The sequence below is a fragment of the Capra hircus genome, chromosome 7, assembly GCF_001704415.2.
Source record: "Capra hircus breed San Clemente chromosome 7, ASM170441v1, whole genome shotgun sequence".
NCBI classification, from domain to species: Eukaryota; Metazoa; Chordata; class Mammalia; order Artiodactyla; family Bovidae; genus Capra; species Capra hircus.
In genome coordinates, this window is record NC_030814.1 from 107070610 (window position 1) to 107083209 (window position 12600).

Here is a 12600-nt window from a genome sequence, read left to right on the forward strand (position 1 = left end):
GGACTGGAGCACTCAGATTCCTCTGGGGATGGCGTGGGCCTTTGGGCCTCACTTCCTCATCTCCAAATTGGGTGATAATTCATGCCTTACCGTAGTGCTGTATAGATTACATTAGGTTAATACCACATAAACGTGCCTTGCCTGACACGTGGCATGTAGAGGCACTCAGAGAGACCTTAGCTGATTTTAGAACAAGCAGATTCACTCTTTCCCAGATGAGGTGGCATGCTTTGTTTTTTGTTGTTGTTGTTTTAGGGTTTTTTAATCATTTTTATTGAAGAGTAGTTGGTTTATAATGGTACGTTAGTTTCAGGTGTACAGCGAAGTGCATTAGTGATATGAATACACACACCCACTCTTTCGACTCTTTTCCCGTATAGACCATTGCATAGTACTGAGTAGAGTTCCCTGTGCTATGCTGCTGCTGAGTCGCGTCAGGCGTGTCCAGCTCTGTGCGACCCCGTAGAGGGCAGCCCACCAGGCTCCCCGGTCCCTGGGATTCTCCAGGCAAGAACACTGGAGTGGGTTGCCATTTCCTTCTCCAATGCATGAACGTGAAAAGTGAAAGTGAAGTCGCTCAGTCTGTCCGACTCCTAGCGACCCCATGGATGCAGCCCACCAGGCTCTTCCATCCGTGGGATTTTCCAGGCAGGAGTACTGGGGTGGGGTGCCACTGCCTTCCCCGGTGCCATACAGTAGGTCCTTATTAGTTAACTGTTTTATATATAGCAGTGTGCGTATGTTAGTCTCAGTCTTCCAGTTTACCCCTTTCCTCCCCCTTTTCCCCCTGGGAACCATAGGTTTGTTTTCTACGTCTGTAACCCTTTCCGTTTTCTGTATAAGTTCATTTGCACCCGGTTTTTAGTCTCCGCATATGAACAGTATCATGTGATGTCTGCCTTTCTCTGCCTGGCTTACCTCCCTCGGTGTGGCAGGCTCTGGGTCCATCCGTGCTTCTGCAGGCTGGCACCATTTCACTCTTTTCTTTTCCATCGTGTAGATGCCCCGCACCTCCTTTATCCCTCCTCTCCTGCTGCACATCCGGGCTGCCTCGGTGTCCCGGCTCTTGGCAGTGCTGCAGTGAACACTGGGTCCATGAACCTCGCGTTCTGGATTCCTCTGCTGCACGCCCAGGCGTGGCATTGCTGGGCCATGGCAGCTCTAGGAGTAGTCTTTTAAGCAACCTCCACACTGTTCTCCACAGTGGCCGCACAGCTTACGTTCCCACCAGCAGCGTAAGGGGGCTGCCTTTTACCCACACCCTCTCTGGTATTCGCGGTCTGTAGGTTGTTTACGATGGCCATTCTGACCTGTAGTTTTGATTTGCATTTCTCTAGCAGTTAGTGATGTTAAGCATCTTTTCGTGTGCTTTTTGGCCATCTGTAGGTCTTTGGAGAAATGTCTGTTTACATCTTCTACCAATTTGTTGATTGGATTTTTTTTTTTTTTAATACTGAGCTGCATGAGTTGTTTGTATATTTTGGAGATTAATCCCTTATCAGTTACTTTGTTTGCGAATATTTTCTCCCACTCTGAGGGGAGTTGGCACACTTTGAATGAAGGTCTAATTTAGCTTTTGAAACTGAACAACTGGGTTATTTTTTCTTCAAAAGCAAACAGTTGTAATAGAAAATGTGCTTTAGAGAAAAGTACACCTCTCACTCAGGGCGTGCTCTCTGTGTCCTCAGAGAGTAAGACTGGAATTACCATATGGTTTTTGCCTGCTTCTTCCCTTGTGGCAACTAGCACCTCCTTTCAAGCCTTACAGTTTTTAGCTTGGGCACAGAAGTTATGTTTAGAAACCTCAGTCCTGGCTTCTGAGTCCGAGTGGACCTAGATGCATTGACCAAGAGAAGGCTTCAGGGCCCCCCGTTCGTGAATGACGCTGTGGGCACAGCCACACGCTGGGGGCACAGGTCTTGCTTCTTTTTCCTTACCCAGCCTCACCTTCTCTCTCGAGGCTGGTTCAGAGGCTGGATAAGGCCAGGCTGGTTGGGGCATTCACTACTTGTGAATGTAGGCACCCATGAAGGCACCTGCTCCTATATACTTTTCCCTAAACCATGTTAACTCATTCAAGGCAAGGAAGATGTTTTCCTCAGGCACATCTTTAGTGGTTTGGTTGTGATTATACTCCCACATTCATTAATTATCTCTCTAGTGATAAGATATACTTTTGCTCATTGGCTAGAAAAACTAAAAAGAATGGTGGGGAGGGGGCAGGAAACCCATAATCCCTTGGCTAAATGACAGCTCTTTTTAACACTTGGTATATAGCATCCCCATCGTGTCCTAAGTTTTGTTTGTTTGTTTGCTTTTGATTTTCTTCTTAAGCATTTTTAAGTTGTGGGGTTTTTGTTTTGTTTTGTTTTAGGCCGTGCCATGTGGCACGTGGGGTGTTAGTTCCCCAATGAGGGATCAAAACCGTGTCCCCTTCGTTGGGAGCACCAAGTCTTTACCCCCACCAGGGAGGTCCGTTGTTGTTGTTGTTTTTAAACTAGTCATGAGAGCATACTCTATAACCTTCTTTATCTTATTATATCATAAATATGTTCTCAAGTCATTAAAAGTTTTTATAAATATTTTAATAACTATTTGTTTCTATTTTTGCTGTCACTGTGATTTGTTAAACCATTTCTAGTATTGGACATTCAGGCTGTTTCTAATGTTTTGTGTCCATAAATCTTTGCCCTTGTGAAATAGATGGTATATTGTCATTTTTGTGAAAGAGTATCTGGGAAGGGCAGACATCACTGGGGCAAGGGTGGGAGAGAGATTTTGCTGTCTGTTTTTTTATCTTTGGAATTTTGTGACTGTATTACCTAATTCAAAACAAGGATAAAAAACAAAATTTCACATATGTAAAAATGCATTGTCAATTTTGAGGATGCTAAATGTTAGCTTTTAATTTGAGCAGTAAGATTCATTTTGATGTTAAGAAATATAAAAATCTTTCTTAATAAGCTTTCAGCCGCAACAGACCGAATTTGTTCACTCCAAGAAGAACAGCAACAATTAAGAGAACAAAATGAATTAATTCGTGAGAAAAGTGAAAAAAGCGTAGAGGTGAGAAATGGGCCTTGCAGGCACTCAGACATGTCCATCACAGACCTCAAGCTTGAAACGTGCAAAGATGCTCTGTTTCAAAGATGCTTTGGTACCCTCATGTCACTCTCAGGCCACCTGGACCACTTAGGGTTTCCCAAGTGCCTCTAGGCCTTTGTAAGTGAAAGTTACTGTTCCCTCCTCAGCTGCTCTTGTGTGCCCAGGCCCCTGTGGTGCTGTCCCGGTGCCCAGCAGTGGTCCTGGGCCCTTCTGTGTTCTCATAACTCGTCACGTCTCCCCTCCACTATAGAAGCCATTTGCTGTTTTGTAGAACTGCTGACTTGCAGCTGTCTCACCCAGTGACTTGAGGGTAGAGACTGTATCTGATTCATCTCAAAATTTACCCAGTGCCAAAAATTATGCTAGATAAATATTGAATGGGGACCTTTCCCACTCAGAACAACTTTTCTGTTTTAAGGAAAATTAAATAGTTTCTGAGCCCACCTTTTCAAAAATCTATTAGTTTGCTTTCATCCTTCAAGTTCAAACACATTAAAATATCTTTAAAATTTTAACTTTTCTCTATGATTATTTTAAAAAATAGAAATTAGAAATTATGCTACTTTTTAAAACATATATTTGGTATATTTTAGCAACTTACTGACCAGAGATGTATTAATATATCTTTTGTTACCTGAACGTGATTGACCAGAGTGTTTCATTACTCACTTACATAACAAATCGCCAGTTACAGGCATTAGTTTCTGCAATAATTCCCCAGCCAATAATGCGTTAAAATACTTTGTACTTGGCCAACCCAGTAGTTAGCTTGCTTTGTAAACAAACCATTCCTCTGGTGCTCTTGTTTGGTCACAGATAACAAAACAAGATACAAAAGTTGAGCTGGAGACTTACAAGCAGACTCGGCAAGGTCTGGATGAAATGTACAACGATGTGTGGAAGCAGCTGAAGCAGGAGAGGAAAGCCCGCTTGGTGAGTGTGTCGGCAAGATTTCCCAGTTCATTCCCTGTGAGCTAACTTCTGTCAGCACTTTGCAGACACCTGGTTCAGCCTTCTTTAAAATGAATTAGTTTTATGGAAATAAGGCTCTTAACGTGTTAAAAAAAATATTCCTGGAGTATTCCTCATTGCCACCTACCTACTTTCTGTTGACTTGATGCTGAGCCAGTGTTCATTGTAAAATGAGAAAAGGGGTAAAATTAAATCTAGTTATGCTCCAGAAAGACTTGTCTGCATCTCCCTAACCTATTCTGACCTTTGTATTTTCAGCACTGCCCAAAATACAGTATCAGTTAAGTTCATTTCTCGGACCTACTTTAATAATATTCTCCTTATTAATATCCTTTAAGGAACTAGAAAAAGAACTGGAGTTACAAATTGGAATGAAAACCGAAATGGAGATTGCAATGAAGCTGCTAGAAAAGGACACCCATGAAAAGCAGGACACTCTAGTCGCCCTGCGCCAGCAGCTGGAGGAAGTCAAAGCCATTAATTTACAGATGTTTCACAAAGTCCAGGTGGGAATTGGCTTTGTGTCCACATCACACAAAGCCCTGACACAGTGGGCATGGATTCCGTCTTCCAAGTTTGGGCAAGTGACAGTTTGACTTAATGTCGGCCATAACTCGCAAGGCTCATGATATCTGCTTTGGCATCGCCAAACCCCTGTGTGCAGAGTCAGCACAGCATAGTTGGATTCCAAGGACCACCCCCACATCCCTCTAGCGCTGCTAGAATTCTGCTTCACACTCTTTCTCCCTCTGGGCTTCAGATGCAGAAGGTTGAGTCAACACTTGGATCCCTGGTTGGAGCACTAGAAAGAAACATCCCGCCTGTTTTCTTATTTCCTTTTACCCCCCACCCCACTCCCATCCTCTTTTCTGCAGCCCAGCATTCGAAAGCGTTTATCTTTTCATTTGTATTTATCACTCTAAAACGTGTATCGTTTGGAGATACAAATTTTAGTATTGTGCTGTGGCGCTCTTTTTCCGTTTTCTGCCTCAGTGTGACATTCATCTGCATACTTGTCTGGTGTTGGCTTCTTAATACAGTTTAGCTTCCCAGTGTGTGTACCCACTGCACTTTCTTGCCCAGTGATGGACAAACGGTCTTCCTTCACTATGCTAGCACAAGCCACACCCTGGCAAGTAGTGTCCCCATCTCCCTTTGAAACCTGGGAGAATCTCTCTGGCAGACATAATCGTAGTGTCCTTCCAGCCAGACGCTTCTTTCTTCCTTTGTGTTCTTGGTTTGCACAAGTCCAGCCACACTGCTTTGCAGAAGGGCTGCACCAATGCACACTCCCTCCAGCTGTGCCATGTGGCACCTGTATTGTGAGTGTACGATTATTTTACTATTCATTTTTCAGTCTCGTGAGCTTGAGCATCCTTTCATGTGGCAGTTAGCCATTTATGTTTCCTCTTTGTGGCTTACCTGTTCATATTTTTTGTCCTTTATTTCTTTTGTGTTTTCTCTTTTTCTTGTTGATGAGTAGTAATGTATAGTGTAAATATTAGTCCTTTACCGGTCTACAGATTGTAAGTATCTTCTCCTGGTCATCTACTATCCTTAAGTCCCTGGTTTTGATGTAGTCTAATGTGTTGATTTTTCACATATGGTTAGCACTTTGGGGGCTTCCATGATAGCTTAGTTGGTAAAGAATCCTGCAATGCAATGCAGGAGACCCTGGTTCTATTCCTGGGTCCGGAAGATCCACTGCAGAAGGGATAGGCTATCCACTTCAGTATTCTTGGGCTTCCCTTGTGGCTCAGCTGGTAAAGAATCTGCCTGAAATGCAGGAGACCTGGGTTGGGAAGATCCCCTGGAGAAGGAAACGGCTACCCACTGCAGTATTCCGGCCTGGAGAATTCCATGGACCGTATAGTCCGTGCAGTCACAAAGAGTCAGACACGACTGAGCGACTTGCACTTTCACTTTCTTTGTTTGCACTTTGGAAGTTTTGTATTAGAAACTTCCTCATGCCTAGGTGTCAGAGATAGTCCGCGCGAGTTGTCTCAACCTTTCACGTTAGGTTTGTACTATTATCAAGAGTTAGCCTTTGTATATGGCATTACCCAGGGATCCCGTGTTCTTTTTGTCCATCTAGTAAACTGCTTCAAGTTCACTTACTGGCGTGTGGTGCCGCCTTCATCATGTGTCAAGTGCCTATGTAAATAAATGGAACTGTCTCTGAGGTCTCTGTTCTGCTTGACGGTTTGTTTATTTTAATTGCCATAGCTTTGTAGTGGGTTTTACTGTCTGGTTGGTTCTGTTAGTGTGCTCTAGCTGCTATGATAGAACACCAGAAACTGAGTGGCTTACCAAGAATTTGCCACCTCACAGTGCTGGAGGCCAGAGGTTTCAGCGTCAGGTATTGGCGGGGTGGTTTCCTCTGAGGGTTGTGAGAACGTCAGTCCCAGCGGTCTCTCCTAGCTTCTGGTGGTTGCCGTCAATTTCAGGGGTTCCTTCACTTGAAGGAGTTACCACCCCATCTCTGCCTTCCTCTCCACACAGCATTTTCCCTGTGTGTGCACGCCTGTCCGCGTCTCCCCTTTGTATAAGGACACCAGTCGTATTGTATAGGGAGCCCACCCAACCCCATTGTGACTTCATCTTGATTAATTATGTCTGCAGTTAGTGACCCTGCTTCCAAATGAGGTCCTGGGTCATACTGAGGGTTAGGACTTCAACATAACAGGTTTGGGAGGGACGTGACTCAGCCTATAATGTTGGTCAAGCCTGCCCATGTTTCCCCATTTTCTCTCTTCATTTTCCAATTGACTTATCTATTTATAAATGTTTGTTCTTTTTTATCTTCTTTTAAATTGAAGTGTAGTTAATTCACAATGTTGTGTTAGTTTCCGGTGTAAAATGATTCTTTTTCAGATTCTTTTCTATTTTAGGTTATTATAAATTATTGAATATAGTCCCCTGTGCTATACAGTAGGTCTTTATCTATTTTATATATAGTGATATATATCTGTTAACCATAAATTTCTAATGTAGCCCTCCCTACCCCTTTCCCCTTTGGTAACCATAAGTTTTTTCTCCAAGTCTGACTCTGTTTCTGTGTTGTAAATAAGCTCATTTGTATCCTTTTTTTAGATTCCACATATAAGTGGTATGATATCTGTCTTTGGCTGACTGACTTCACTTAGAGTGATGATCTCCAGGTCCATCCATATATATTCCTACAGATGGCATCATTTCTTTCTTATGATAGCTCTGTAGGGCTTCCCTGGTGACTTAGTGGTAAAGAATCCACCTGCCAATGAAGGAGACTCAGGTCTGATCCTGGGCCAGGAAGATCCCTGGAGAAGGAAATGGCTACCCACTCCAGTATTCTTGCCTGGGAAGTCCCATGGACGGAGGAGCCTGGCGGGCTGCAGCCCATGGGGATGCAAGAGAGTCAGACAAGACTTAGCAACTTAATAACAGCAATATTCCGTTGTATGTGCGTCTGTATGCACTATATGTGTACACACACACACACACCGTATCTTCTTTATCCATTCGTCTGTCGATAGATATTTACGTTGCTTCCACGCCGTGGCTATTGTAAATAGTGCTGCAGTGAACATACATCTTTTTTAATTAGACCGTTCATCTTTTCTAGATACATGCCCAGGAATGGAATTGCTGGGTCTTATAGTAACTCTGTTTTTAGTTTTTTAAGGAATCTCCGTATTGTTTTCCAGCGTACCAATCTGCATTCCCAGCAGCAGTGCAGGTGGTCGCCTTTTCTCCACACCCTCTCCAGTGTTTATTATTTGTAGACTTTCTGGTGATGCCCATTTTGACTGGTGTGAGGTAATACTTCATTATAGTGTTTATTTGCATTTCTCTATAATTAGCCATGTTGAGCATCTTTTCATGCGCCTGTTGGCCATCTGTATGTCTTTCAGAGAAATGTCTGATTAGGTTTTCTGCCCGTTTTTTGATTGGGTTGTTTGGTTTTTTGATATTAAGCTATGTAAGTTTTTCATATATCAAGAAGAGATAAGAAGGCTTTCTTCAATAAACAATGCAAAGAAATAGGGGAAGACAACAGAATGGGAAAGATTAAAGAACTCTTCAAGAAAATTGGAGATATCAAGGGAATATTTCATGCAAGGATAGGCATGATAAAGGACAGAAACAGAGCCAGAAGAGGTTAAGAAGAGGTGGCAAGGATACACAGAAGAACTACACAAAAAAGATCTTCATGACCAGGATAACCATGATGGTATGGTCACTAACCTAAAGCCAGACACCCTGGAGTATGAAGTCAAGTGGGTCTTAGCACTACAAACAAAGCTAGTGGAGGTGGTGGAATTCCAGCTGAGCTATTTATTTAAAATCCTAAAAGATGATGCTGTAAAAATGTTGTACTCAATATGTCAGCATTGGCCACAAGACTGGAAAAGGTCAGTTTTCATTCCAATCTCAAAGAAGGACAATGCCAAAGAATGTTCAAACTACCAGTCAGTTGTGCTCATCTCGCAAGCTAGTAAGGCTATGCTCAAAATCCATGAAGCCAGGCTTCAGCAGTACATGAATCAAGAACTTCAGATGTACAAGCCAGGTTTAGAAAAAACAGAGGAACCAAAGATCAAATTGCCAACTCTCATTGGATCATAGAGAAAGCAAGGAAATTCCAGAGAAACATCCACTTCTGCTTTATTGACTACGCCAAAGACTTTGACTTTGTAGATCACAACAAACCGGAAAATTCTTAAAGAGCTGGGAATAGCAGAATACCTTACATGCCTCCTGACAAATCTGTATGCAGGTCAAGAAGCCACAGTTAGAACCTGACGTGAAATAACTGCTTCCAAATTGGGAAAGGAGTACAACAAGGCTATGTATTGTCACTTTGTTTATTTAACTTCTATGCAGAGTACATCTTGGAAAATGCTGGGGGCTGGATGAATCACAAGCTGGAGTCAAGATTTCCACGAGAAATATCAACAGCCTCAGATAGGCAGATGATACCACTCTAATGCAGAAAGTGAAGAGGAACTAAAGAGCCTCTTGATGAAAGTGAAAGAGAGTGAAAAAGCTGGCTTAAAACTCAGCATTCAGCCACAGGTACACATGTGTCCCCCCCCATCCTGAGCCCCCTTTCCTGTGGCTGATTCATGTCAATGTATGGCAAAAGCCACCGCAATATTGTAAAGTAATTAGCCTCCAATTAAAATAAATAAGTTAATTAAAAAAAAAAACTCAGTATTCAAAAACAAAGATCATGGCATCCAAGCCCATCACTTCATGGCAAATAGATGGGAAAACAGTGGAAACAGGACAGATTTTATTTTCTTGGCTCCAGAGTCACCACAGATAGTGACTGCAGCCATGAAATTAAAAAGATGCTTGCTTCTTGAAAGGAAAACTGTGACAAACCTAGACAGCGTATTAAAAAGCAAAGACATCACTTTGCTGACAAAAGTCCATATAGTCAAGGCTCTGGTCTTCCAGTAGTCATGTACGGATGTGAGAGTTGGACCATAAAGACGACTGAGTGCCAAAGAACTGATGCTTTCAAACTGTGATGATAGAGAAGACTCTTGAGAGTCCCTTGGACTGCAAGGAGATCAAACCAGTGAATCCTAAAGGAAATCAACCCTGAATATTCATTGGAAGAACACTGGATCCCTAGGTAATGCCATATACAAAAGTTAACTCTTGATACATTACACACCTAAATGTGAGAGGCTGAGTAAACTAGTGTGGAATATCTTTGTCACCTAAGCATGAGAATGTTTCTAAAACAGGACCTCCAAAGTGCAAACCATATGTGAAAAATCAACACATTAGACTATATCAAAACAAGGGACTTAAGGATAGTAGATGACTAGAAGGTACTTACCATCTGTAGACCAGTAAAGGACTAATATTTAGACTATCGTGGAATTACTACTCACCAACAAGGGAAAGATAGGAAATCCAAAAGAAAAGGGGGCAAAGAATATGAACAGGCAAGCCGCAAAGAGGAAACGTCAATGTTGGAGCTGAAGCTCCAGTACTGTGGCCACCTGATGTGGAGAGCCAGCTCACTGGAAAAGATCCTGATGCTGAGAAAGATTGAAGGCAAAAAGAGAAGCGGGCAGCAGAGAAAGAGATGGTGAAATAGCCTCACTGACTCAGTGGACGTGAATCTGAGCAAAGTCCGGGAGACAGTGAAGGACAGGGAAGCCTGGCGTGCTGCAGGGCATGGGGTCACAAAGAGTCGGACACGACTTAGGGACTGAACAACTATAAAGCTGGCTGTTGGTGTATTTTCAAAATCCCTCTGTTGGTCACATCATTAGCAAATATTTTCTCCCATTCCTTAGGTTGTCTTTTCATTTTGTTTATGGTTTCCTTTGCTGTGCAAAAGCTTATGAGTTTAATTAAGGTCACATTTTGGTTCCATTGCTCCAAGAGATGGATCCCAAAAAATACTGCTGCAATTTATGTCAGTGTTCTGCCTGTGTTTTCCACTGTTATACCTTGATCTTTAATCCATTTTGAGTTTATCTTTGTATATAGTGTTAGAAAATGTTTTATTCTCATTCTTTTACACGTAGCTGGGCACTTTCCCAGCACCGCTTATTGAGGCGACAGTTCTTTTCTCCATTTTCTCGCCTCCTTTGCTGTAGATTAATTGACCATAAGTGCGTGGGTTTATTTCTGGGCTTTCTCTCCTGTTCCGCTGATCTCTCTCTGGTTTTGTGCCAGCATCATGCTGCTTTGGTTCCTGTAACTTTGTAGTGTAGTCTGATTCTTGATAAATATTTTAGAATAAGGTATAAACTTCCTTTTTCAAAACTCCAGCTGAATTTCCTAAGTGGGAATTACATGGAATTCAAAGCTTATGCTTCTTTTGTCCTTTTTATTCCGTAAGAGTTGCATTTTCTCCAGGTGAGCTCCTTGATTCTGTCTAGTTCTTGCTGGCAGCGAGGTTGTTTCCTTATTTTGGCTGCATCTTCGAGTGAGGTCTTACTAATATAGAGAAGTGCTTTTGTGCTTTATAGGTTGACCTTGCATTTGACAACCTTGCCCACCACCTGGTTCTGATAGTCAAGCCTGTTGATCTTGTTGGTTGTGGTTAGTCATACTGCAGGCAAATAAAGGCAGTTTAGTCTCTTCACTCTCAAGCCTTGTGCCCATTATTTTTGTTTCTCTTCGCACCGGCCTCCCTGACTACATTAAACAGTAGCAGAAATAGTGGGCAGACTTGTGATTCTGATCTTAAAGGTAATGCACCTAAAACTGTCTCCATCAGGCCTTCCCTGGTGGCTCAGTGGTAGAGAGTCCGCCTGCCCTACCAAAAGGGAAAGCAGGGGAGGGACAAATTAGCAAGTTGAGATTAACATATATACACTTCAGTTCAGTTCAGTCGCTCAGTCGTGTCCGCCTCTTTGCGACCCCATGAATCGCAGCACGCCAGGCCTCCCTGTCCATCACCAACTCCCGGAGCTCACTCAGACTCACGTCCATCGAGTCCGTGATGCCATCCAGCCATCTCATCCTCTGTCATCCCCTTCTCCTCCTGCCCCCAATCCCTCCAATAGATAAACATCAAGGATCTACTGGATAGCACAGGGAGCAATACTCTATTTTGTAACAACCTGCAAAAGAATCTGAAATAGAAAATATGTGTATATATAAATAACTGAATCACTCTCCTGTATGCCTGAAACTAACATGACATTGTAAATCAGAAAAAAAAAAAGAATCTGCCTGCCAATGCAGGAAACACGGGTTCCATCCCTGACTGGGAAAAATCCCACATGCCCCGGAGCAACCAAGCCCGTGTGCCCCAACTATGAAGCCTGTGCACTGGAGCCTGGGAGCCACAGCTGCTGAAGTCCACACGCCCTGGAGCCTGCGCCCCGCAGCTAGAGAGTAGCCCCTGTTCTCTGCAACCAGAGGAAAGCCCACACGGCAACGAGACTGAGCACAGCCAAAAACAAGTAAATAAAATTATTTTTAAAAAAGATTTCCCCATCAAGAATAATGCTTACTAGATGGTTGGTGTGTAATCTTTACTGAATTAAAGTAGTTCTTTTTTTTTATTTATTTACGTTGCTGGTCACGGGCCCCCTCTCGCCGCGTGGAGCAGAGGCTGCTCTGATTGTCGCGCACAGGCTTCTCCCGGCAGTGGCTTCCCGTCGTGGAGCACGGGGCGTGTGGGCTTCAGCAGCTGTGGCGCTCGGGTTTAGTTGCTCATGGCATGAGTGATTTTCCGTGATCAGGGATGGAACCCATGTCTCCTGCATTTTCAGGCAGATTCTTAACCACTGGATCCCCAGAGAAGTCCATGAAGTTCTTTGCTCAGAGATTTTCCTCATAAATAAATAATTGAACTTTATTAAATGTTTTAGGCTTTTTTGCATTTTATCTGTTGTGATAGAATAGTTCTTTTCCTTATTTATGTGGCAATTTATAGATTAATGTTCCTAGATTCCTACTTGATTATGATATATTTAAATATGTAACTGATATGTATGTTTATACATGAGACAGACCTCTAACTTTCTTTAACCTTATTTGGCTTAGAATCATGGTTGG

The 12600-nt window shown here is 42.9% G+C and overlaps 1 protein-coding gene across 2 annotated transcripts in view; it reads left to right on the forward strand.

Moving 5' to 3' along the window:
- The window catches only part of RUFY1 (RUN and FYVE domain containing 1), a 66069-nt gene that overhangs the window by 35484 nt on the left and 17985 nt on the right, over positions 1–12600 (forward strand). For both annotated transcript variants that reach the window (XM_018051597.1, XM_005682046.3), the window contains exons 9-11: positions 2965–3066; positions 3922–4038; positions 4416–4583. In XM_018051597.1, the coding sequence (XP_017907086.1) occupies positions 2965–3066; positions 3922–4038; positions 4416–4583 (387 nt within the window). The remainder of the gene's footprint in view (positions 1–2964; positions 3067–3921; positions 4039–4415; positions 4584–12600) is intronic.